This window comes from Gymnodraco acuticeps, unplaced genomic scaffold, assembly GCF_902827175.1.
Source record: "Gymnodraco acuticeps unplaced genomic scaffold, fGymAcu1.1, whole genome shotgun sequence".
Classification (NCBI taxonomy): domain Eukaryota; kingdom Metazoa; phylum Chordata; class Actinopteri; order Perciformes; family Bathydraconidae; genus Gymnodraco; species Gymnodraco acuticeps.
In genome coordinates this window covers 291049-318691 of record NW_022992287.1, presented here as the reverse complement: position 1 = coordinate 318691, position 27643 = coordinate 291049, and the positions used below count along the sequence as shown (strand labels likewise).

The 27643-nt window shown below is 43.1% G+C and overlaps 1 protein-coding gene across 2 annotated transcripts; it reads right to left on the bottom strand.

Moving 5' to 3' along the window:
- Positions 1-27310, bottom strand: LOC117540788 (cholecystokinin-like). 2 transcript variants are annotated; one of them, XM_034207635.1, is made up of 5 exons: positions 27154-27310; positions 3709-3841; positions 1697-1779; positions 996-1185; positions 1-538 (listed from the first exon to the last, which is right to left on the bottom strand). In XM_034207635.1, exons 2-5 carry the CDS (start codon positions 3806-3808, stop codon positions 399-401), a joined length of 513 nt encoding a protein of 170 aa, XP_034063526.1. In that variant the 5' UTR covers positions 3809-3841; positions 27154-27310; the 3' UTR covers positions 1-398. The 2 variants fall into 2 exon arrangements, with proteins under 2 accessions (XP_034063526.1, XP_034063524.1); XM_034207633.1 differs by lacking the exon at positions 27154-27310 and having other exon boundaries at positions 3709-4004.
- Positions 27311-27643: the final 333 nt, after the last annotated feature.

Genomic DNA, 27643 nt, shown 5'->3' with positions numbered 1-27643 from the left:
TTGAGCTGTTTTAATGATTTATTAGGGTGGAGAAGTCAGAAAGTATTGAGTTGGTTTACATGTTTTCATATGATTTCTTGACGATTACAACAATATAGAATATTGTCAGCCTTATCCTCATTCTTTGTGCTAGAATTCTGTTAAGTAGCGTTTTGGAAATTGCTCTTAACCTTCAGCCTTGAGATTCAGAGTCCACAGATTCTCCCTTTAGGATATATTTCTCCTCTCCCCTTTAGGATATATTTCTCCTCTCCCCTTTAGGATATATTTCTCCTCTCCCCTTTAGGATATATATTATGATGCTTAGCTCCCGTCCTGTCAGCCCTTGGTTACAGTGAGTGCAGTGCTTTTATTGGCGGCGATGGGAGTGGTTACTTTACAAATGTTAGCCTTTTTCTTTAGGAGGCGTACTCATACTCTTCAGCACTGCGCCTTCCAAAGTCCATCCAGCCTTGGTAGTCTCTGTCCGTTATCCTGTGGGCTGGGGACAGGCCGCTGGCTCTGCTGCTGAGGGAGGATCTGCTCTGGTAGGGGGAGGCTGGGGGAGGCAGAAACAGGAGGATGTGATGAGGACAGGAAGGGGAAAACATGATTGCATGCACATTTTTCTACCTATGTCAAATGAATATATAAGAGGTTGTTGAGTTAACTCATGCTGAATTGTTTTGATTATACCCCCCGCCAGGTGAGCTCTGCAGGTCTTCCAGTCACACAGTGTTAATTTGAAGGAGCAACAGAGACACAGCGACAGAGAGAGCGGAGTGGGGGGTCAGGGGACCAGTGGAGGGGGAGGTATGGGAGGAGATAGAGAGCTGGAGGGAGGCGAGACATGGCAGATGGTGTGACTATGGGCTCAGCATGAGTGACGGCAGATAGAAATAACAGGACCAAGAGGAGAAGACGTGAGGATTGTTTTCTTGGGATGACTAAAGGGAGAGATGTTTTTTTTTTCTAATACTTTCTATTAAACCTCTCGCTGTACATGATCCGCTCACCTTTCCTGGAGAGCAGTCTGGCCAGGAGCTGGCTCAGGCTGATCCGAGCATCTGCGTTCTCTTGGGATGGGTTGTAGTTGGCGAGCTGCCCTGAGGGGGGGGCAGGGGCCGAGCGGGCCAGGCGTGTGTGGTGGGGTGAGGGGGGAGGCATGCTGTCTGACACCAGAGCATCACCCTCTGCTCTCTGGGACTATAGTGGAAGAAACAGGGAGAGAGATGAGGAAAATGTAAAATCCTGAAATTATGGTTGCATAATCTTTTGGTATTGACATAACCATGATATTAAAATAAATGTCATGTTAATAATGAGTGCGTTCTATTATGCCTAATGCTTTCTCTACATCTTTGAACTTGTATGAGTCCAATTCATTTGACAAAAAACAAACAACTGGTAGCATTTTTTAAATTATGTTTTCTACAACTATTGCAAAAATATTGTTCTTGTGAATTGTCTTGGACACAGTCATCTTGTAGAGAAATACATTCAAGAGTATCTTTAACTCAACAACATCAACCGATAAACAAAAACATTTTGTGGTCTTTATTTAGAAAATACATGCGTACATTTACTACTAAGCGATTCAAACATTGGCTAAACCACTTCAAAATCATGTTTCTCTGACTGTGCAAGTGTTGCTGTCTGTAGAATAATTTAGTAGCGATGGAATGTGTGTGTGTGTGTGTGTGGGTGTGTATCTTACCATGGATTGTGAGGGCAGACTCAGGGAGCCGCTGGACAGAGCAGCCAGGAGAACAACACACACACGGATCCCTACATTCATGGCTGACGAGAGAGAGAAAAAGACAAAAAATAACAGAGTTAAAGGAAATTCTTGACACTTAAAGGGGCCATTTTATTAGATCATCGCTTTTATTTCGCCCCTACTCTTTATTCCCTTTTATTGTGTCCCTTCAGCTCATTATACATCTGTTTGGGAGGGGTGGTGGTGCAATATGAGTTTTGCAGAAAGCAGCAATAAATCAATTCAAAGTTGTTGAAGTAAAAGTGGTAATTGGGCAGTGGGGGGGAAGTATTAACCTTTGATGGATCAGCTGTTAACTGAGGCAATGATCATGTTCTTCTGTTCAATTTAGAATTCAACACATACAAGCAATTGGTGTGCCTTAGCTGTAATGAATGTACATTCAGCTATGTGAGAATCCCAAAGGAAATACACCAATTATCTCCAAATCTTATTTTTGCTCTGTGATGTTTTTTTAAGGGTCCATATGAGAGTCAATATTAACACGAGAGCACTGACAAAGGACACGAGGCATAAATGTATTGACAAATTAAATAAAGAGGGAGAGAAACAAAAATCTGTTTTCCCTTTTATCTGCTTAACGCCAATTAACTGCTACAAAAAGCAGTTCTCTATTATTGAAAAAAGGAAAAACAACATAAAAGACAGCATTATAAAACATTTGTCAAACTAATTAGCTAATTTGCTATTATCTTGGAGCCTCTCAAAGCAGCATATTAGTTTGTGATGGATAGCGCTTAACGCCAGAACATTTTTCCAGAGCAAATCATCCAATTATTAGATGAAGTCAACAACAGCAGCCGCTCTGAGGTTCTCAATCACCAATAGATGTTTCACTCTGAGTGCCTCAGTGTTTCTGTGCCGTCCTCTGTGGATACGTGTCCACTATTACTCAGGGTCTTTACACAAACGCTCCCTCCTTTTATCTTTAAACCTCCAATTCCATGGAAACTGCTTTTTAAATGTTTTGTTTTTTTCAACAAATAACGTCCTCTCCATACAGATGCATAATCAAGACTTATTCTCCTCCTCATTGGACGTAACAATGACACACATGATCCCTCAACATGGATTTACAGTGTTAAGCATATTGAAATAAAAAACCTTCACCAAATGATATCTAAAACATATTTTTGTGTTATTTTATCAATATAAAAAGGCCATTTGAATAACCATGTTTTAATTGACACAGTGGTGGTGTAAACAGCCATTCTCTTGATGCTAATATAATTCTTGTTAGCAGCTGGTCATCGTATCAAATTCATTATTCAATGAGCTGGTAATGATGTGGTACTATAATGCGTGTGAAGCCCTCTCCTAAAAAAAAATCATAAAAAGGGATTTTTTTTCAACCACCTCCGTGGTCAGTTTTTCCACAGAGATTAATATTCAGACTTACTTGGACACTAGTTGCAATTTCCCCCCTACGATTATTAATGAGCACAATCCTGTGTATGATTTTTGCAGCAATAATAACTAACCTAGCAAGCAAATAATAATACATACAATTATTATTTCACAAACACATTTCTGAATTCATGGTAATCCTAAAAAAAAAAACCGAATTCCAATGTCGTGCTCTGATATTTTGACACCCGGATAGTAAAAAACATGTGTCCTTAAACAGCTTGATTATCCTTAGATTGTAAATCTGTCACCTTGAATTATTAATTGTTACATATTTCAAAGGTAATGTCCTATAAAATACTTCAAAACATATCAGCTGCTTCTCATTTTAAATTATGTTTGAGAGTGGCATCCCCCTTGAAAAAACTTAGAAAGAAATTAGAAATATTGAATGAAAATAAACCAAATTTCAAAAAATGAAACCTCTTATTAAGAGAAATTATTAAAATATGAAATCACCTTCAGTATAATGAGTCCTCCTGCACCAGAAAAACTGGACACAACTATGGACACACTTTTTATAATAATTTTCTTACTCTTACCTGCAGTTGTTGGTGAAGACGGGAGATGCTGAGTCTGAAGATGCTGAGCTCTGCTGCTCCAGAGTTCAGGATGTGAGTGGTGTGTGAGAGAGGAGATCATGTCTTATACTGACACACAGGAAGGGGGAGGAGCCTGATGCTGGCACAGAAACGGGCAGTCCTGACGTATTTGTGGACGCAAACCAACATGCACACATATTGCAAACGCATTCAGACAAACACACAAAAAAAGGTTATGACAAAGGTTGCTGCTTCAATTGTGTGGCCTGTTTCTAGAGCACCTGTGTGAGAAAGAGAAGAGGAACAAATGCACACACACACACACACACACACACACACACACACACACACACACACACACACACCACACACACACACACACACACACACACACACACACACACACACACACACACAACACACACACACACACACACACACACACACACACACACACACACACACACACACACACACACACACACACACACACACACACACACAAACAGAACTGGTGGTTATGAATATACCAAGGTTGTGGATCCAAGAGGAGAACAGTCAAAGAGAAAGTACACCTACTGTATAATTGTATTGAAAATGTCTGAACTATATAACTATATACAGTTAAGACTGTAGAACATCTATATGAGTACATTCAATTACATTTCTCACTGTGTTGGAGTCTTTCTTTCTAACAGGGCAGAAGCATTGTTTAGTTATGTCAGGCCATTAGGGTTTCATATAGGGACATTAGTTCTCTCTGGTGCTTTCTTTTATTTATATCACCAACAGCCTTGAGTCTATGAGTGTGTCAGAATGTGTGATCTTTTATTGTGTGTGTGATGCATGTGCAGCCACTGGCATGTTAAAAAAATGCTGTTTATAGAGTTTATGGACAAAGTAATTTTAAAACTGACATTGAGTGATTTGAGTCTGATGAAAAGACTGAATGGCATTCTTACATTGAACGGTAGGAGCTGTAAGCTGAGGTAATAACAGTGTATAAGTAAGTGGTTAATGCAATTGGTTTTCAAAAGGTTTAATAAAGCTAGATTTTAACTATTTGTCCTGACATTGAATCTTGAACATTGAATTTAAAGCAATACAGTTAATAAGAGCTTAAGTTAAGCAGTACGTATGTTTTGTAGAGTAGAGAAACACAGCTGGCTTCATTTGCCAGGATAGTTATTATTCCTATTATGTGAATTTAGATTCTGATTCGCTTGCAGGGCTTGTCTAAATCATTTAAAATTCTTCATGTTTTTAATTGCAAGTGAGGTCACATGAAGGCTCTTAAGCATTTTTGAAATATATTTCAATCATTCTTTAGCTTTGTGCCGTTCAGAGCTTGAGTCCTGAACTGAGATCTTTGCTGGCACTCCCGTTTAGATTAAATTAATATTGCATGGGTCTTTTTTGTCAATGTTCATTATAGTACAAAAAGATAACGCTTTAATGTGTGAGTCTGATAACGGCTATCTGGGTCTGACCTCGTGGGTTTTAGCTCTACTCCAGCATGTTCATGAGGCTAACATTAGCTTGTTTCCTAACATCGTCATTGGCAGGTGTTCCACGTTTGTTGTGGTGTCATTGCAACCTGACTAACTACTTAAAAACATACACACAAAAAACAGCGTTTGGAAATTGGAAATATATATATACACACAAAATATACATCCAATTCAACCAACCACCAATATACCTAACATTCCATTATTTTCTCTTTTTTAAGAAACATAATCTATGACATATCACAGATAATCAAATAGGTCAGTAAAACATACAATTATGTGACCTTTACTTTGCATTGCCAGCAGTTTGCCATCTTTTAACCAACGTCTAAACAACCTGAAGCAAGTCCAGGAGGAGCGCTGCATAAGCTTGAATTCAATGAGGCGAACACTGGAATCCCTTGACAATCTTGTCAGGTTCTTACACATCCTATACGGGCGGGCAACAACATTTAACTGTCTTTACCTCATGAATAATGAAGGCGAGAAAACCACTTCCTGCTTGTTACTCCATCACATAGCTTCCCTTTTCGTGGCAAGCATTTACTGTTCTCCTGCTCCATCATGATTCAAAATCTAATCAGCAGTGTCTAAGGCATTGAGGATGCTTTTGGGCAAACACACAACTGAACAAATGACACTCTCCTCCCAAAAGGTGTTATTAAAGAAGTAGGCTACAGCTGGTTGTGTTCTGCCCCTTTTCATAAATCATGTGAGACTCTTAGTGTGTCTTTGTTGCTGGTTTGCTCTATCTGTAGTTGTTTTGGTCTCTATGTAATCTTATTGAGGATTTATTTTGTAATGTTACGTTTTATTTGTGGTCAGTTTGGGTAGGCCTACTGTCTCTTTGACTTTCATGTTGTAGGTAAAGGCCAGGGGGCCCCTGTTTCTGTGTGCACAGCAATCCATCCTTGCACCGTGTAAATAATGAAATCATAACTGTGCATGCTGACTCACTGTCAATGGGATACCTGAGCAGAATCATCGTTAATGTCATTCCTTTATGAACATACTTTCCTCCACTTCTTAACTTACTTCAGACATTTTAGTCACAGGTCGACGGTATCTACATTTTTATAAGCTTCTGAAGCTGTGAGCACAGTATACTCTACTGGTGGAAAGAGCCAACGCACCCTCTGAAGTTGAGCGGTCTAAAGGTAACAGAGCTCAGTTTGTTCCGTTTCTTGCTGGTGGAAGAAATTACCGAATGTTCACCTGTTACATAGCCTATGGCAAGCCCTTTTACACATAACACATTTAACTTGATAATTTCTAATTTCAAGTTAGAGAACTAAAATACATGTTCTGACTAATCATACATTGCTGAAGCTTTCAATGTTGTCTTTCTTGCCATAGATCACCTGCTGCCCATCAAACGCACCCCAAAAGTCAGAGGTTTAATGTTCAGAGTTTTTCTGTCCGTTTTTTACTTACTCTGGAGGATTTACTCTCCACTGTGATGACGAGGAAGAAAACGGCTTCAGTTCAACAAGGTAAGTAATTCCTGCTTAACATGCGTGTTGCTGGTTACAGTGCTTTTAGTTGCTTGTTTATTTATATGCAGGTGCGCCACGTGAAGGCTAATTGCTAGCTACCTGCTGCTGCTAGCAGTTAGCTTGTGTTGGTATGAGTTGGGAATGTTCTTGCATTGTTTGAGCTCGTTTTTCTTTGCTTGTTGTTCTAGGTGTACTTAATGGTACTTGTATGTTAACTTATGTAACATTATTCATGTTGAAGAGTTGTAAATAAGACATGGTAACATATTTCCCCTGGGTTGTTATTGACTCATAGAGGATAATATGGCATTGGCTGTTTTCTGCTGTCTTCTTGGTTAAAACATGACTTTCATTCACATAACTAAATCTGGCCTTATTTATAGTGTTTTGGAGAGCTCTTTATGACCTGTTTTACATTAACATTTTCTTAACATATTCAGTTAATATATCATATTATGGGGTATTCAGCTAGACTCGTTATAGTATAAAATAGAGTTGTAAGTATCTCAATGGTTGTGGGGAATTATGTCAGTCTAAATGCAAATACAGTATTTGATATGCTGTTTGCATACTGTAATAAATTGGATAAAAAGGACTTAAGTTCTTATCACAGATCAAGAAAGAGGCTTTTACTCCACAAGAAACACCTTCAGTATAAGGAACAAATCATTAATTAGTATTTTTTTAATACATGCATAAGTGAACAAAAAAACTAATTCTGACAAACACAAACCAACAATTATATCAATATGTATCCTTATGCATGGACATGCATTATAAAGACAACCCACTGCTGAAATAGGCCATCAGTCAATGCCAAACTCAAATGATCCAAGCAGGTATTGCACACAGGTCTGTGGTTCATAAGGACTACACGCTTGTCATCATGTGCACACAAAGTTTATTTTTAAGGAATGCATCTATGTTTATTCTCTCCCTCCCTGTTGTGAATCATAGCACTTGAGTTAATTGCCTTGCCGTGTTGCGTTGTGTGGAACAGAAGCCTCGTCAGTGGATGGTCCCTCGTTTCTATAATCAACTGGCTCATTCTGTATGGTCAGACATGAAGGGAAGTCCTCGGCAGAGATGAAGATAGAGGGGGAAAGTGCGTGGGCATGGACACAGACATGTTGATGATGATTAAAGAAAACACTAATCAAATTATCTACAAAAAACACGTGTAGTAGGCCTACTTTTGAAAACAGTTTCTCAAGAGCTTTAGAGGAATGATCTGTGGTGGCAGACTGTCTCAATAAAGACCTGTGAAGAAACTGGTGGAAAGAGTAAGGATTTTAGATTAAAGAAGATGAATGTGCTGATTATAGAACACAGTCTAGAATGAGACAATCATCCTGACTTTGATTCACATCAATCAACTTTTAACAGATAATAATGTAGACCTGGGTTTGCTAGTTTTTCTAGAGAAAAGGTATAATGGTAATAGGGTTATAATGAAAAAAGGGATTATTCAGTAGTGTCTTCTATTGATTCTTCCCTGCTTTGCACCATTTCAGAGGAACTCTTCATATTTCACAAACAACCCCCCCCCCACACACGCACGCACTAGGGCTGTCCCAAATACCATTTTTCGGGCTCCGGATATTCGGTAGTAATCAGCAGCGAATATTCGGTGCGGAGATTTATTTATTTTTTAATAAAAAACCTTTTTTCCAAAGGGTTTCATAACACGCTCCGAATCCGAGACCCCTGACAACACGCTGTTAAGCAGAAGCACAGAAAGAGCATACTATTACGATTTATATTTATTTATTGTCTCAGTACTCGCATACATTAAAACTAAATGTGTCCTCTGCATTTAACCCAGCCGCAGTGGAGCGCCTGGGGACCAAATCTGGTTCCAAATTCCGTCTATAACGTTTTACAACCTGAAGATACAAAACACATATTTATTTCTGTTATTGTCACAAAGTGAATAAAGTCAGTATGTTAGACAGTGGGACGGATGGTTAAACCTTTTATATAATTGTTGCATGTTACATATAGTGTTGTGATTTTAATGTTGTGCGCTATTTAGCGATGAACTCTTTTTATTTACATGCTTGTTTAACCTCCTCAACGAACTGTCACAACAAAGACACAGACACTGCTGATTGACACACCAGCACCCAGTGAAAATCAGCGATCTCATTCGCCTTTGCCAAATCCACTCCCCCATAAATACGCCGACTACCTGCTAGACGGCAGCTATTCTTCTCTTGACAGTTGCTGCCTCACCTCGCCGCAGATCGGATCGGATCCCTGCTGCTCCTCCTCACCTCGAAGCAAATCGGACCGGATCGGATCCCTCCTGCTCTTCCTCACCTCGCCGCAGATCGGACCGGACCGGATCCTTCCTGCTCCTCGCAAAGAACGGACCCCTGCAGTTCCTCTTCCTGTCGGCTGGACCGGACCCTCCTCTAACTATCGGATTCAACGCTCAAACAAACTCCAGATAAAGGGAAGTGGCTATTTCTCCTGCTTTTGGGCGTCTAGTTTTACGTCACGAAAGTTACATTGTTGTCCTCTCCCCTGAGTCTCCTTTTGTTGTTTACCGAGGGCTTCGCGACCAGAGGCTGACGGACAGAGTGCGGCGGGCCGGCAACGTGGAAATCCTGGCACTGGATTTCCTGGAAGGGACTTGAACCATGCACTTCTGCCTGGCAAAGACCCGGAGTTGAATTCGCTTCCAAGCGAACAGGACTTTCAGGATTTTATCAATCCCTGCTAGAACTGTAATTCTGAAGTAACTGGTTTATATTTATTGAACATTATTTTAACCTTACGTTATTTTAAGTATTTATCAAAGGAGTGTTTTTAAAGTAACTTTGTACAAATAAACCATTTTACACCTATTGTGCTGTCCTTCTCACTGTATTGGTGTGGCCGGGAATCCGAATCTTTTAATATAAATTTGATGTTAACAAGCGTCATACTAGGCTGTTACATTAGTGGCGTTGTCGGCAGGATTCCTTTTCCACACCATACAGTGCAGAATGGCAGATGAATAATATGAAGCTGCAAGGCCCAGTGGGTCATCAGAAAATGGGGGCAGGCTAGAAAATAGTCAGCCTGTGGTAAATGCAATGATGATGCCTTGATTTATGGGTGTCCCATGGATCCCAAAGTTCAATGGTGACCGAAGCAAGATGTGTTTTTCTGAATGGCATGGGCAGGTTCAGGCAATGCTGAGGGCACAAGGGTTAAATGAGGAACAGAAAATTGATTTTATTTTTGGGGCACTTGAGGGTGACGCAAAAAGGGAGATGCGGCTGCTTGACCCCAACAAACTCTCAAGTAGCGTAGCCATACTGCAGGAGTTAAAGAGACTGTATGGACGTGTAACCCCAGTAGCCCAGCTTCGGGCACAGTTTTTCAAATGTTATCAACAGGAAGAGGAAACGGCTGCTTCTTTCCTCCTTCGGCTCCGTGAACTATTCCACCAATGGGAAGAAGTTGAACCAGCTTGCTCAGCCCAGGATGAGAGGACTATCCGAGACCAGCTTGTCCTTGGTTTGAAGCCCGGTATGGTACAACAGGAACTTCAACGGCAGGTCCGTAGAAATCCTACAATATCCTTCCGTGAGGTATCTGGTGAAGTTAAGCATTAGAAACTGAACTAAGGATGGAGTCTGCCTGTGCATCACGTGTTTCAGTGCCACAGCCACGACCGGCCATGGCACCACCTAGCCTGGAAGAATGGAGAGAAACAGTAAGAACTGAACTCAGGAAAGAAATGAAAGACCAACTGTCCATTATTACAGAGACTCTTACAGAAGAGATCAGACGCCAACTCTTACCACAAAATGCCCCAGTTGGGCACAGAGACTCTACCCCACCCCCTAACAGACTAGCTCAGAGAGGCCATAATGCATCCTCCCCCAGGCAACAAAGGTTCGAGTGGGACCAACGTGGCCAACCTATTTGCAGAGGCTGTGGGCAGGCTGGCCATATTCAGAGAAACTGCCAGCATGTAAGGGGGCCGTTAAACTAACAGCCTCAGCCACTGAGAGCCATGTGGTTGGGGAGGGGAATCAGGGAAACCAAGCAGACAGGCCCTCTATTGTTGGGGAGTGCCCAGGGGTTGACATACTAGTAGCAGGAGTAAAATTGCCCTGCTTGCTTGATACAGGCTCACAAGTTACGCTGTTTAGTGAAACTTTCTTTCAGAAATGGTTGAGTGGAGAACAGAAAATAAACCCACAAGATCTGCACTGGCTAACGCTCAAGGCAGCCAATGGACTAAAGATCCCCTACACCGGGTACGCCATCCTGGATTTCTCAGTGGGAGGAGTCACTGTGCCAGGAAAAGGAGTCATCATTGTCAAAGATGAGTGTCTGAAGGCGGTGAATTCAGTGGCCTGTACGTTAAATCTTGCTGTAGGGTTTCTGTAGTAAGAGCTCATCCCATCTGATGCTCTAGAGGTGTGTCTTGATCCTATGCTGAGCACGTTTAGCCTGGCATTGGCTTCTGCCAGCTTAGTTTGTATATCCAGTTGTTCCTTTTTCCGTTTCACCTGTTCTTCCTGTTGTTCCAACTGTTGTTTCTGTTGTTCCAACTGTTGTTTCTGTTGTTCCAACTGTTGTTTCTGGTGTTTTAATTGTTCCCCTTCTACATCAAGCTCATGTTGACTGTTCAGTGCTGCCGCCCTTTCGATTAAAGCCGCCCTTTCTGCCTGGCTTTAATTCGAGCAGAAGAGGTAGATGATGCGTGTGATGAACCAGGTTTGTATTTTGACTGAGGGTGTGATGCCTTTGAAATGCTGTCATCAGGTCCGATGTCATCTGAGCTGACACTTTGTTCTATGGCACTTCCCACAATAGAGTGTCTAATTGCCTGTCCACTCTCAGATAACCACACATTTGCATCTTGTATAAATCCATCAAATATATGCATCTTTTCTTGCAGCCACTGCCTTTGCTTTCCCATTTCTTCTTCAGGCAGTTGAAGGTCAGTTAATGATTTGTGATTTTCTTTTAGTTCATCACACAACTTCTTAAATTCAACCAGTTTCAACTGTATTTCCTTTGCATTGTCTTCTGAGCTCATAAGCTCTTTCAGTACTTCCATTAACTTCTTTACTTGTTTGTAACTGAAGTTTCTTGCTTTTTGGCAGTTTGCAATAAACAATTCCAATCCTTTGGCAGTGTGAGTGATAATCCTTTTCTCTCTCACAGATTGCAGTCCAACAGCGCCATCTTGTGACGTGACCTCAGATTTCCCAGACATGATTAATGTTCACTGTCCCTTTAAGTTTCGTTCTCAGGAATTGTCCGTTAGCTGACAGCGCGCTGTTTCAAACAGCTGACAATGTTGCAGCACCACATCCATTTACTAAGCCATTGTCCAATACAGCTTAATATCTCTTTTACAATCTACTTATCATGCTGCACGGTGCACATACCCGGCCGCTTTCCCAGTCCTCTCTCAGCCTCTTCGGTCCTCGCAGGTGGGAACAATCTCCAGCTGATTGTGGCGTGTGCAGCTGATCCGTGATGAGAAGTCGATGGTGCAATAATCCAATTATTTGTTTTCCCCGAAAACGATCCTTAATCCAATTTGAAGTGAATCCAATTGTCCAGTTTCACTCAAAAGTACGATTCCACTTAATGTAATGGCAATTTCCTTTTCCTATGTCCTATATATTTTTGCCGTTACTTTCACAGAAGGGTTGAAAAGTGATCCAGACGCAGACACAAACAGATGATTTTCCGGTCCTTAGTTGTGATTTATGATGTTTATTCGTCTTTACATACCAGGGTTAATTTAGCGTTCTAGTGATTCTATGAGCATCTGCCGGGCTGGTGGAATCGGTATGCCCTTCTCCTACTGTGTCCACACATCTCCTGTCACCTATGACCTCCTTATATACACCCGGTGCAGCTAAACCCCGCCACCCAGTGTTCATAAATAATATTGCACTATACATATAACTTAAATAAACTGACACACCAACATCACCCACAAAATGGCTCCTACACCCGGTATGGTACAACAGGAACTTCAACGGCAGGTCCGTAGAAATCCTACAATGTCCTTCCGTGAGGTATCTGGTGAAGTTAAAGCATTAGAAACTGAACTAAGGATGGAGTCTGCCTGTGCATCACGTGTTTCAGTGCCACAGCCACGACCGGCCATGGCACCACCTAGCCTGGAAGAATGGGGAGAAACAGTAAGAACTGAACTCAGGAAAGAAATGAAAGACCAACTGTCCATTATTACAGAGACTCTTACAGAAGAGATCAGACGCCAACTCTTACCACAAAATGCCCCAGTTGGGCACAGAGACTCTACCCCACCCCCTAACAGACTAGCTCAAAGAGGCCATAACGCATCCTCCCCCAGGCAACAAAGGTTCGTGTGAGACCAACGTGGCCAACCTATTTGCAGAGGCTGTGGGCAGGCTGGCCATATTCAGAGAAACTGCCAGCATGTAAGGGGGCCGTTAAACTAACAGCCTCAGCCACTGAGAGCCATGTGGTTGGGGAGGGGAATCAGGGAAACCAAGCAGACAGGCCCTCTATTGTTGGGGAGTGCCCAGGGGTTGACATACTAGTAGCAGGAGTAAAATTGCCCTGCTTGCTTGATACAGGCTCACAAGTTACGCTGTTTAGTGAAACTTTCTTTCAGAAATGGTTGAGTGGAGAACAGAAAATAAACCCACAAGATCTGCACTGGCTAACGCTCAAGGCAGCCAATGGACTAAAGATCCCCTACACCGGGTACGCCATCCTGGATTTCTCAGTGGGAGGAGTCACTGTGCCAGGAAAAGGAGTCATCATTGTCAAAGATGAGTGTCTGAAGGCGGAAAGAGGTATACTAGGGATGAATGTGATTTCACACTGCTGGAAATAACTGTTTTAGGGTGTCCACCCCGGGCTGACTGCATTCGGAGCCACCATGTCCCAACAAGCCAAAGGAGAGTGGGAACGTGCCTTTGCTGTCTGCCAAAAGGTGTCACAAATCTATTCCTCGGATGGACCGGTGGGAGTGGCCAGGTTGACCCGCCAGGAATCAGTGGTTGTGCCTCCAAACAGCGAGATGGTGCTCTGGACACAGCTGTATGGGGCGGAGACCAAGTCAGATTTTTGTGCCCTGGTGGAAGGACCAGAAAGAGATGACGAGTGGCAGGTAGCCCGCACCGTCGCCTGGGCAGTGAAAGGACGGCTCCCCATAAGGGTATGTAACCCAAATCCTTACCCAGTCACAATACCCCAACGGCGCCCGCTTGCTAATGTCTTCCAGGTTGAACCAAGCCAGATTCGGGGAGAAAAGGACCTTGTACTGAAAGCCTCAGACCCAGGTGTAGTAGAGGTGGATGTCCAGGTGAACCGGGTCACCGTTGAAGGCCAGCATCCAGTGAACGTGCTAAAAGGGGAGGGATTGTTGACCGAACAATAGCAGAAAATGGACTCCCTGTTGCAGCGATGGCGGGATGTCTTTGCAGCAGGAGATGAGGATTTTGGTCAAACTGATGCAGTCCTCCACTCCATCCCCACAGGCTCTGCACCACCTAGCCTGGAGCGCTACAGGCCAATCCCACCAACCCTCTACCCTTAGTTGAGGAGCCTCATCCAAAACATGTTGGACACAGATGTTATCAAAGAAAGTTCCAGCCCTTGGGCGGCACCCATCGTATTGGTAAGGAAGAAAGATGGATCCTGGCGCTTCTGTGTCGATTACAGAAGGCTCAATTCTCTGACTCACAAAGATGCCTATCCCCTGCCAGCGGCGCCGGATTCATTTCAGAAGTGGGGGGGGCCAAAAAGTGCGTGTGTATGTGACATAGCCTACTTGCCAACCCTCCCGATTTTCGCGGGAGACTCCCGTTTTCCTCCCGGGGTCATATTTATCCCGCATTTCTCCCGATTTCTGACTAAATCTGATTTGTTTCATTCTAACATAACGAACCAAATGTTACTGTTTCCACTCGGACTTCAATACAGCTACACCATTGTTTGGTTTCCATGGTAACGTGTCTCTTTAGTAGCGCGAGCAAATTAAAGTCTGAGAGGGTCTTCAGGAGGAAGATAGTCAGAGAAAACAGAACAAGAATGGACAACTCAACCATCTGCTCACTCCTTTCCTGTACATTAAACTATACAGACCAGCCCACATATGACAGCGCAGTTGCTCATTCCATCTCTTCTTTTTTCCTGCTACGCTCTTGTTTGACAAGCTGAATGTTGACTGGTGTTTGACTGAAGTAAGCTCTGTGAAAAGTTCCAGTTATTAACTCGGTATTTACAAAGCTGTCATCTCCACATTTGGAGAAAGTTACAAGCCGTTTGACAGCAGCACATCTGCATATTTCACAGAAGGCTCGTTTAGTGGTTTTGCAAATAAATAACCACTCTCTGTTTTTGTACCATTCTGCATTGAAGTACCTTCTCTTTGCCCAAATAAGCTTTTATTGGCCCGTCACAATGTCCCGACAACAAACCTCCATGCAGTCGGAACCAGCCTGTTTCGGTTCAACGATGCCGGCGGCAGCGGTTTTGACAGCCTCTGCGGCCGCAGAGCTGCTGCTGGGGTTCATCTGGCTGCGCTGGTTCTATGTTTGAAGGACCAGGCTCCGGAGTTGTGGATGTCAGGGATGTGACATTCAAGTTGTTGAATTTCAGCTTAGTTTGACTGTATTTTGTTTTCTTATGCGCCGGTTCTTCTGACATGTTTGCAAGTTTATCTATCTAGGTTAACGGCTGACACACACTGAACAACGCAACACATAACGTAAACAACGTAACAAATAAACACATCTAAGCTTTGTTATTGGTTGTAATGTACATGGATACATTTGAATGGTGTGACAATGTCCTATTTGATTGGATTAAAATGTACATATTCTTCCTGTTATGTCTGCCTGCTGTATTTTACCTAATGCAAAGTGACCTGCTCCATCGAAATCAGTCGCATTGATCCGAAGACACATTTTGAGTTGTATACACTGTTGGAAAGAGGAGATTCCTAGCTTTCTAATGATATCAGGATTGTTTTTGTACTATATTAAGCAAAATATGTCACATTATATAATGACTGTCACCGAGTCATCATTTCGAGAAAAAGGCCTTTAAAGTTTCCTCTTCTCTGGATCGATCTGATTGATTATTAGGAGCAAATGATCAAAGTAGTACGGAGGGAAGATATTTTCGTTTGGATTACTGGTCTGGGGGGAGCTCGCGAGTGTGTGAGTGTATACCACGTGTGTGTGTTTGTGTATTTTTGCATTTGTTTCCCGGGGAAAACTTTCAGGAGAAACACCGGCTGTTGTTATGCCTGCTGTGACGTTAAGTTACTCCGTTCTCCGCTTGTAATTATGCCGAAGCTTCAAACCTGTATTTATCATCTGAATTTGCCGAAACAAGTTTAATATTCTGAAAGCCAAGACTTTGTTTATTTGAAATCAGATGAAAACAAACTGTAACGGACCCTGCGGTGTTATCTATGATTACTATTTGCCTTACATTCATAATGTCAGCGGAGGGAGGGGGAGTGGCGCTGTGGAAGAGCAGAGTGGCGAGTGAGAGGCGAGCTGTGTTCTTCCCTTTACAAGCTTAAAAAATGCCTGTAGCTAATGAGATTGAATATAACAATCAACAATAACAAAATATACACAGCTAGATCAGATGGCGTTCTTTTTAGATGCGACTTTAGAGTAGAGGGGAATTATTGAAACGGGATGTGTACAGGGTTCCGCGGCATCCGCTGCTGCGAAAATGTGGAGCAGGGCCGTAAAGTGGGGGGGCCAATGGCCCCCTGGCCCCCCCGCTTCCGGCGCCCTTGCCCCCTGCCAAGAATGGAAGAATCCCTCACAAGTCTCAAACAAGCTGCTTGGTACTCCACTCTGGACCTCGCCAGTGGATTTTGGCAGGTGGAAATGGACCCAAAAGATCGGGAGAAGACGACATTCACCACCCCCATGGGCCTCTACGAGTTCCAGAGGATGCCCTTTGGCCTTTGTAATGCCCCAGCGACTTTCCAAAGACTAATGCAGCGCTGCCTGGGAGGACAGGTCCAGGAGTCTCTACTGATCTATTTGGATGACGTGGTAGTATACTCCCCTGATTTTGACACCCACATTGAACACCTGGAGCAGGTTTTCGAAAAGCTGGACGCCCACGGCCTGAAGTTGCAGCCCCATAAATGCCACTTGTTTCGGAAAAAGGTCACCTACCTCGGACACGTCATCTCGAAGGACGGAGTATCCACAGACCCTGAAAAGATCGCCGCTGTAAGGAACTGGGCAACCCCTTCAACCATCAAGCAGGTACGGTCATTCCTTGGATTTGTAGGATATTACTGTAGATTTGTGAAGGGCTTCTTCAAAATCGCTGCACCCCTTAACGCTCTCCTAGTAGGTTCTGCTAGCATGCGACAAGGGAAGAATGCCGTGGATTGGACTGCAGACTGCCAGGTGGCATTCGATGCTCTGAAGACTGCGTTGGTGAGTGCCCCAGTTTTGGCCTTTGCCGACTTCGCAAAGCCATTCCATCTCTACACTGACGCTAGCCTAGGAGGATTGGGGGCAGTGCTATCACAAGTACAGGATGGCAGGGAGAGGGTTATTGCTTATGCCAGCAGAAGCTTACACCCCACTGAAAGGAACGACAACAATTACAGTTCATTCAAACTGGTTTTTGGCCCTCAAGTGGGCTGTCACTGAGAAATTCAAAGACTATTTGTGGGGCAACAAATTCCTGGCTTTTACAGACAATAACCCACTTGTCCACCTGAACACAGCACACTTAGGTGCCACTGAACAGCGGTGGGCAGCCCAGCTGGCAAACTTTGACTTTGACTTGAAATATCGCCCTGGCTCTGCAAACCAGAATGCTGATCTTTTGTCCAGGTTGCCACAAGACGCAGAACCCACCCAGCAGACCCAAGCAGAGACAGCAGTGGTGGAATTGGAGGACACCCCTGAAACTGAAGACCATTGGAAGCATTGTCAGGAAGGAGACCAAGCACTGGTCCAAGTGAAGGGGTGGGTGGCAAGAGGACACTTCCCACTACCTGAGGAAAGGAAAGCCAGTCAGCCTGCAGTAAAACATCTCTTGCGAGAATGGAGCCGGTTATACATCCAGGAAGGTGTGTTGAAGCGGAGAACCCAAGAGCGTCATACTGGGCTAAACCTCTCCCAGTGGTGCCCATTGGCAAGACACAGGAGCTGTGGGAAAAGTATCACCAAGCCTCAGGACACATGGGCATAGCCAAGATCGATGCCCTGCTGAGGAAGACTTTCTACTGGGTAGGGATGGGAACTGACCTAAAGACATGGGCGTCCAATTGTGCGAGCTGCACCCAACAGAAAAAGGGCCCAGAGGTAAGAGCACCTTTGGTTCCTATCCTAACATCATACCCTTTGGAAATGGTCTCAATCGACTACCTGTCTCTTGGCCGGCATGGCGACACTTACCCTTATCTATTGGTTATGACTGACCTTTTCACAAAGTATGGATGGGCTATCCCTACAAAAGACCAGACAGCAGCCACCACAGCTCGTGTTCTCTGGCGACACCTCATCCAGCCATGTGGTTGCCCAGAACGTATCTTGTCTGACCAAGGGGGAGCCTTTGAGTCAAACCTGGTAGCACAGCTGTGCAGCCTTTATGGGTGTTTGAAGGTCCGAACCACACCCTACAGGCCCCAAGGAAACGGGGCTTGTGAAAGATTTAACAAGACTCTGTTGTCTCTTCTAGGATAATTGAGCTTGGCGGACCAAGTACACTGGCCAGACCACTTGCCTTCTCTGCTCCAGATGTATAACAATACCACTCATGAGACGACTGGAATGACTCCACATTTTGTAATGTTTGGCCGGCATGCCCGGCTGCCTGTTGAAACTGCGGTGAGAGCACCACCACTGACTCAGAGACATGACCTGGTAGGCTGGGTACATCAGCATAAACTGACCTTGCAGAGAGTCTACAAACAAGTGGCAGCAAGGACCAAAGCAAACAGACTGCGAGACAAGGACAGGTACGATCGGAAAGCAAAGCTCCTCCCCTTGTTACCCGGAGAGCGGGTGCTGTTGCGAAATTTACGCCACAGAGGGGAGGGAAAGTTGGCGCCCCACTAGCAGCCCCAACTCTATGTTGTTCATGATCAACTACGCCCCGGCCTGTCAGTTTTCCAGATCAGGCCAGAAGGAAAAGAAGGCCCTATTAAGACAATCCATCGTAACCATCTTAGGCCTTGCCCTTTCGATCCACCTGAAGTACCACATCATGCCCCAGAGATTGAAACAAACTCAATCTTCCCCAATTCGCTACTTCCCCAGGCCCCTGTTGTTGCCTTTGACCCTTGTGCCCATAGTAATTGCTCCTCCCACAGGTCCCGTAGGAGAGGACCCTGTGGCCCCACAAGAGCAGAGAAATGCATCACCCCTACGAAGGTCTCAGAGGCAAAACAGAGGTAGGCCTCCAGACAGGTATGGACAGTAAGATTGTCGGGACGACAACTGTTAAAGGGGGGAGGAGTGTCAAAAGTGAATAAAGTCAGGATGTTAGACAGTGGAACGGATGGTTAAACCTTTTATATAATTGTTGCATGTTACATATAGTGTTGTGATTTTAATGTTGTGCGCTATTTAGCGATGAACTCTTTTTATTTACATGCTTTTTATTTACATGCTTGTTAAACTCTAGTTTTACGTCACGAAAGTTACATTGTTGTCCCCTCCCCTGAGTCTCCTTTTGTTGTTTACCGAGGGCTCCGCGACCAGAGGCTGACGGACAGAGTGCGGCGGGCCGGCAACGTGGAAATCCTGGCACTGGATTTCCTGGAAGGGACTTGAACCATGCACTTCTGCCTGGCAAAAACCCGGAGTTGAGTTCGCTTCTAAGCGGACAGGACTTTCAGGATTTTATCAACCCCTGCTAGAACTGTAATTCTTAAGTAACTGGTTTATATTTATTGAACATTATTTTAACCTTACGTTATTTTAAGTATTTATCAAAGGAGTGTTTTTAAAGTAACTTTGTACAAATAAACCATTTTACACCTATTGTGCTGTCCTTCTCACTGTATTGGTGTGGCCGGGAATCCGAATCTTTTAATATAAATTTGATGTTAACAGGCCTCACTAGGCTGTTACATTAGAACAACAATACTTGTAATAACATAGCCGTAACAATAGGCCTAACAGTGTAACACTTGTTACCGATACAGTAAACAGTATTTAAATAAATGAAGAACGAAAAATAAATGAACGAACTGCTATAGCAACTCCAACAATTGGCCTAGCAACGGCTTAGCAACCCCATTGTTTTGTTATGAAAATGTATCTATATTTATTAGAGATGTTCCGATCCCCGGATCGGATCGGCCCCCGATACTGGGTTTTAAGATGGATCAGGATCGGCAGATCCAATTAAATGTCATGGCCGATCCATAGTTAATATTTCTCATGATTCCATTGTTACGTTGTTTGTCGTTGTTGTTCTATTGCATCAGCCGCCATTATCGAGTTGGAAAAGTGGAACGGACACATATCGTTAGCTAGTTAAAATGTCTGCAGTTTGGCATCATTTTAAAATAATTACAAGTGAGTCGCCGACTGCGACATGCAAAGTCTGTGGTGTGGAAGTCTCATGAGGTGGTGCTAACAGGGTCTCCTACAACACCACAAACCTAATAAAACATCTTAAAAAGCACCACCCCGACGAACACGCCACCTACTGTAAAGCGACAGCATCTGCGACTGATGGACTCCATCAACAAACACTGCGGGACAGCTTGAAACGAAAGCCTTTACTTCCTCGAGACTCCGAGAGATTTCGCAAGATTACTGAGCTGATTGTGGAGTGCATAGCAGGGGACGACCAGCCAATTTCACTTGTGGAAAACTCCGGTTTTTGTCGTCTAATAAATTATTTGGGTGCCTGTCTATTTCTTAATGTATGCGAAATTAAATGCTGTTTGCCAACACAAAAAGTGATATCGGAAATCGGTATCGGGAAATATCGGGATCGGATCGGAATCTATATGAAAATATCGGAATCGGATCGGAAGCTAAAAAATGAGATCGGGACATCCCTAATATTTATACACATTCTCGTGAGATCTATCAGGGGTCGTTGTTCACTCCCATCACTCTAAAAACGCTCGAGTTTCACCCATGGTTTCACCACGGCTGCCAGCTGTGTTTACTCGCAACATTCAAACAAGACGCGCTGGCTCGGGAGCTACAACTACAACAAAATGAACATATTTTACCGTGATTAAATTGTAATACACGTTTCTAAATGATGCCGAAGTAACAACATACTGATACCGGTTAGTAAAAACCATGACTTAATGCTTTGACAAATCTGCAGACCAGACGGCAGGCGAAAAACCTTTTAGAATGCTTGTTTTTTTTAATGAAGATCTGGGGGGTATACTACGAAGCAGGATTTTCGCTTAGCCGGCTAAATTCAGGGAAAACTTCGGCTTTCCGGTCCTACGAAGCTGGTTCTCTTTTTAGCCGGCTAGATCTCCATGGTAACTTATGCTTAGCGGCTAACCCAAGCCCCCAGGAAGTGCGCCGGACTCAGATGAAAATATTAGTGCTGGCCAAACGGCGGTACTACACTTTCGTTTGGTTGCCAGGCCCGGAAACACTTTTTCCCATTGACTTACATGGGGAAAGAGTGGTCTGTAACTCGTTGGATAATTTTTTTTAAACTAAATAAACTACCCAGTATGAACACTTGTATAGCCCTTATTAAAAACATTTGTTCCTCAAGTTGTAAAAATGCGCTAATAACGTTATTCTGAGAGTTATTTCCCTCTGCATTATGAACGCGCATCTAACCCACGGGACCGCGCCGCCCGGCACGTTCATGTTACGTGTCCCGACCAATCAGAGCACACTGTGCTCACAGGGAGGGTGGGGGCTGAAGCTATTGGAGCTACAACGAGCCGTTAAAGGCAGAGAGTGAAATTCAGTGAATACACGTAGTTTACAGAGATGCTGTATGAGAAACCAATGTGAGTTGCGTTTATCTTTACCCATGGATGCACAATAAGAACGGATCCATATCGTCTTACTGCCATCCCACGGAGCTGTAATAATGGATATATTGCACATGTTTGCTGTAATTCATTATCATACTACATGGGCTGTATGATTAAATCTTGTACCGTAAATGTTGTATTAAATAAAGTTAATATTACTGACATTATTAACATCCCTGTAGCTTCGTATTGCACTTAGAAGCTTATTGCACTGTCTATATATATATACAGTGCAATAATTATTTCATTCTAAATTAAGCTCTGTTGGATATCACTAGATCATGTTACAGCGTAATATAAGTACATAACGATTGATGTGTACATTAGCATCATTACTAGCTAGCTGCTAGCTGCTAACTGCCGCCTCGTTCATATCAAATCCATGATAACAACAATCCATTACCATGCTGTCATGAACGCGCGGTGCTGTTACGTGTACGCAAATTGACGCGCTTGATGTGAACGAGCATTTTGGTTAAAGTTGCGCATGCTCTATGAGCGCACATACGGGTACTTCTCAGGCATGCTGGGTAATCTGTGACGTTTCACTCTCTCAAAAGTTGGGCCATTTTATCATCATGCGCTAATGAGCAGCTCTCATAGGAATGAATGAGGCCCCGCCTCCCACGCTGTATCCAGTTCTTATTATACATCCATGGGCTAACCTGGGGGGTATACTACGAAGCAGGATTTTCGTTTAGCAAGATAACTTCTGGGATTTCCGGTACTACGAAGCTGGTTTCACTTTTTAGCGGGCTAGATCTCCATGGTGACTTATCCTGGAACCTAGTCTGTGCTCCGAAGCAGGATAGGTTCCAGGATAAGAGATCAACTCAGCGAAAGCACCACGCCTGCTGACCAATCAGAGCTCAGTGTGCGGAGGAAATACAGTTTAAACTGCCGTTGCAGGAAAGACGGCCGGCCAAAATCACTGACTGTGAGAACGTGAAAATGAATAGAACATCACCTCCCATCTTCAGAGCAATCTGACTATTATAACTATTATACTATTAGGCTATGTTAAGAAAGCTTAATTAAATATCTGCCACAACATAAGTAACCGGATCAAAGTAACATTACATAGTCTACAGTCAGCGGCACTGTGAGTGCAGACGTCGATGTGTCCCATTATCATTCATAATACATCATATCACATCATAATGTATCATATATTTCCTTATCTGAGTCAGCTGAGCCGTATCTGGCTGTGCAACACTCAGTGTCACATGCATAAGTATTATTTTAAGCAACACATTAAGTTGACGAAACACTCAAGTCAAATGTAATTAAAGTCAGATCCACTCGTGTCTTGGACGGGGCAGTGATATCATAAACTTGTTAATGTACGCATTCAAACACTTTTTCTTTTACCAGCTGTATTCACCTTGCAGGTACAGCTATGTGGCTTTGATCCTGGATAAAGTGTTTAAGACATGGATGTTTAAAGTTTAACTTCTTCATTTTTGACTAGTATTAAAGTTCACTTTTCATTCAGGAAGTATGACGCTGCGCTGTCAGTACGCTTCTCCATGTTTGTGATTGGTCGAATGCTCCAAATATCACCCCTTTCATGTGAACGCGCACCTAACTAGATAGGAAACGGCTGGCTTGAGCGATCCACTTGATAACCAGCGTCGTAGTACAGTTTAGCGAGAGCGCGTATGTTTTGGATTAGGCCAACCGGCTAACTCAAACATATCCAGGTTAGGTTGAACCAGCTTCGTAGTATAGGCCCCGGGTCGACCAGGCTAAGCTAACGTTGTATATAGGCCTAATCCGTCCACACTCACAACAACGGCCTACAGACATAAATAAACCAGCGACTGTATTCGCCATGACATAGACAGTCTGTGGTTTGTACATGTTTAACTTTTGTTAATAACTTAATGTATTTACCGCTTACATTAAGGGTAAATAATGTCTACCTCCGGGCCGGTGGACTTGTATTATCACTGGCCCCACCATTGTAACCACTGGCCCGGAGCATTCGTCCAAAAAAAAAATCGACTAATAATGAAGAAAATTAACACATTTGTTGCAATAGTAATGTATGCACTAACTACATTACTACAACATTTTAATCATCAGTTCTTCCTAATTTTCCTCAATTGTTCATATTTGGTTTATTAAAATAATGATATTGTGGTCATTGTTAAAAAATGTCTGCTATTATTATTATTATTATTTGTATAATGCACTTTCTGCCTTCCTGTCAGGCTATGTAATTGATTTGATTAGAACCTGAACCTTCATTATCCTAAACTGCTGGGACATTTCGCCAATACCTTTATATTGTCTACTCTTCACTTACTTGTCAGCATAGGTCGGCATTGATGTACAGAGCCGACAGAAGACCTTGTTTATATTGGCATCATATTGAGAGGTGCAGCCAGTGACGCGTCCTAAAACCAGGAAGTAAGCTGCTGGTTCCCTCGACAAGGGTTTTGGAAAATAGCTGGAAATAAGGTCTGTGGAAAACAAACCTGTTTGATAAATGCACGTTTTGTTCAGCCGGATAATCTCCACATGTCTACCCTACTTTTATAATTTTCGAATCCTAAATCTAATCGATAGATACAAGATAAAAGGGTTTTAGGATGCGTCACTGCAGCCAACTCCATTGATCAAGCTGGCTGAAACTTTATCGCCCTCTTCTTCTCATGCTCCCTGTCACTGTCCTTTAACTCCTCCGGTGACTTTCTTTTATTTGAAGATTGTTTTTTGCCCGGCGCTTGGCCGGTTACCGCTGGTATTAAAAACATTTGGCGAATGGTTAGGTGGCGCGATAGTCTGTAGTGAAGGAGCGCGCTCCCGCTCACGGGAGCCTGCTCGCGCTGCGCTCAGCAGCAAACAGCTGTTTGCTTTTCACCCAACAACAACAACAACCGACTCACGGAACGCTATGTTGTAGCGTTGATAAACGAAACAATTTAACTAAATTGCTAGTCAAAATACCAATACCACAGGACAATTTTTTTAAAGCAATATTTTTAGTGGCCCGAGCGGGCAAGTGGAAAGTACGTTATGCTGGCCCGGGGTGTCTAAATAGTGCTTCCGGGCCAGCGGGCCATTTAATGTCGAGCCCTGCCGGTTACCGGCCGGCCCACATCGTCCGACCGGCCCACTTCAGTACCGGTGTTCCGGATTAACTTGTTTCCCGATCAACTTGTTTCCCAATCAACTCGTTTCCGCGGGGTGCGTGGCTTTCGACTGAAATACACATTTCGATCGCTTTCTTCTGTCGTTTACATACATCTTTTGGTATATTTGGCTTCTTAGGAACACGTTGATGCACATCCAGTACCAGTGTGTGAGGTTGTGATTACGATGGCGATATCCGGACGCGAACAGCGAGGACTACAACAAGACAAACGAGTTGCTCGAATCAATCATTTAAACCAGCTATTGTTTCCAGACTTATTACGGAATATCGTTGTTAATGTCCAAGACCATCTGTGTATACCTTCAGACAGCCTCCAAGTGAAGCACACGATGTTTACTCACAGTTTGAAAGCAGCGTGGAGAAGTCTTCATCTGTTAAACTGTGATCCTCCCACGGAACTGGGACCCGCCCACGTTAAAATGTGACCCGCCCAGATTAAATTGTGTTACGATTTCTGTGGCTATCTACCAGCGATCATGTTTAATATGAAAGACTACCCACACATGTATCCCTTGTAAAAACGGTATTGTGCAGCACTCATCCAGATAAGATGTGACTGTTACCTCGTTTTGCAAAGATAGCAGCATAAATGTCATTGGGGATATTTAGACTTTAAAATGCTGCTTGGTCGTGAATGTTGGTGTCGGCAAACAATATTACGAATCCTCTATTCAAACATAATATTCAATGTGCATCGACATGAAAATAACAAAAAACTTCATGCTGGACTCAAACCCGAGTCCCAACAGTAAAAATCAACCATGCCCTGCGCGTTATGAGTGCGCCACAAATCTTCACGTCCTAACAGATCACCACAGCTCATTTTGTTTCATTAATATTGTCAACAAGTCCTAGAAAAATGCAATCCGACATCATATTGACAACAATAATAGTTCGTAAAGGATTTATTGATGTGAATGTTTTGAACAGTGAATACTTATTGTAAATCGCTTTGGATAAAAGCATCAGCTAAATGTCATGTAATGTGATGTAACAGGCATCAACACAGCGACTTGATTTATTGTTCTCTGGTGATCTGTTAGGACGTGTTGAATGGAGAAGTCTTCATCTGTGTTAAACCGATCCTCCCAGGGAACTGGGACCCGCCCAGGTTAAAATGTGACGATTTCTGTGTTCACTGTTCAAAACATTCACGTCAATAAATCCTTTACAAACTATTATTGTTGTCAGTCTTACATTTGTATCATATATTATTATCAATATGATGTCGGGTTGCATTTTTCTAGAACTTGTTGACAATATTAATCGAACAAAATGAGCTGTGGTGATCTGTTAGGACGTGAAGATTTGTGGCGCACTCATAACGCGCAGGGCATGATTGCTTTTTACTGTTGGGACTCGGGTTTGAGTCCAGCATGAAGTTTTTTGTTATTTTCATGTCGATGCACATTGAATATGTTGTTTGAATAGAGGATTCGTAATATTGTTTGCCGACACCAACATTCACGACCAAGCAGCATTTTAAAGTCTAAATATCCCCAATGACATTTATGCTGCTATCTTTGCAAAACGAGGTAACAGTCACATCTTATCTGGATGAGTGCTGCACAATACCGTTTTTATAAGGGATACATGTGTGGGTAGTCTTTCATATTAAACATGATCGCTGGTAGATAGCCACAGAAATCGTAACACAATTTAATCTGGGCGGGTCACATTTTAACGTGGGCGGGTCCCAGTTCCGTGGGAGGATCACAGTTTAAACAGATGAAGCCTTCTCCACGCTGCTTTCAAACTGTGAGTAAACATCGTGTGCTTCACTTGGAGGCTGTCTGAAGGTATACACAGATGGTCTTGGACATTAACAACGATATTCCGTAATAAGTCTGGAAACAATAGCTGGTTTAAATGATTGATTCGAGCAACTCGTTTGTCTTGTTGTAGTCCTCGCTGTTCGCGTCCGGATATCGCCATCGTAATCACAACCTCACACACTGGTACTGGATGTGCATCAACGTGTTCCTAAGAAGCCAAATATACCAAAAGATGTATGTAAACGACAGAAGAAAGCGATCGAAATGTGTATTTCAGTCGAAAGCCACGCACCCCATGGAAACGAGTTATTATTATTTTCACTATTCGGATAAAATTGAAAAACTAATATAAAAAAACAATTCGGTTGCTTGCTTGCAACTATTTTCCAAGCAAAGTAAGTGCACGTTTTTATCATGTGTAACGTTACTGTTTAAACGGCGGATAAAGCAGCTTCATCACGGCAACTTGACAACAGCTAAGCTAGGCTAGGCTAGTACTTACAGCATCCAGGTGACTTTTCAGAGTTGTTGTGCCACCGTGGTAGGCCAGTTTCTTGTCGCATATTTGGCACACTGCCTTTTTCTTACCGTCGTCCAATTTAAAATGGTCCCACACAGTTGAAGTCTTCGGCATTTTGTGTTCAGTTGTGTGAAGCGAGGTGAAGCGTGCCGTTTGCGTTCGTGACTGTGAGTGAACGCGATGTTAGGAGCACAGGCTGAGATTGTATATATTTCCGCATTTTAACAGTGCAATTCAAAAGTATAAATATAGTATGAGAATATGGCAATTCGCATTTATTGATATATCTATATATATATGCATATATTTAGGGGAAAAAAATGTTTTTTTGAACAAAAATAAAAAAACGAATATCCGAATAATGAAATTGAAACGCGAATAGTTGGCCAACGAACGAATATTCGAATATTCGGGTACAGCCCTAGCACGCACGCACACACACACACACACCTTTTTTGTGTTTCATATAATT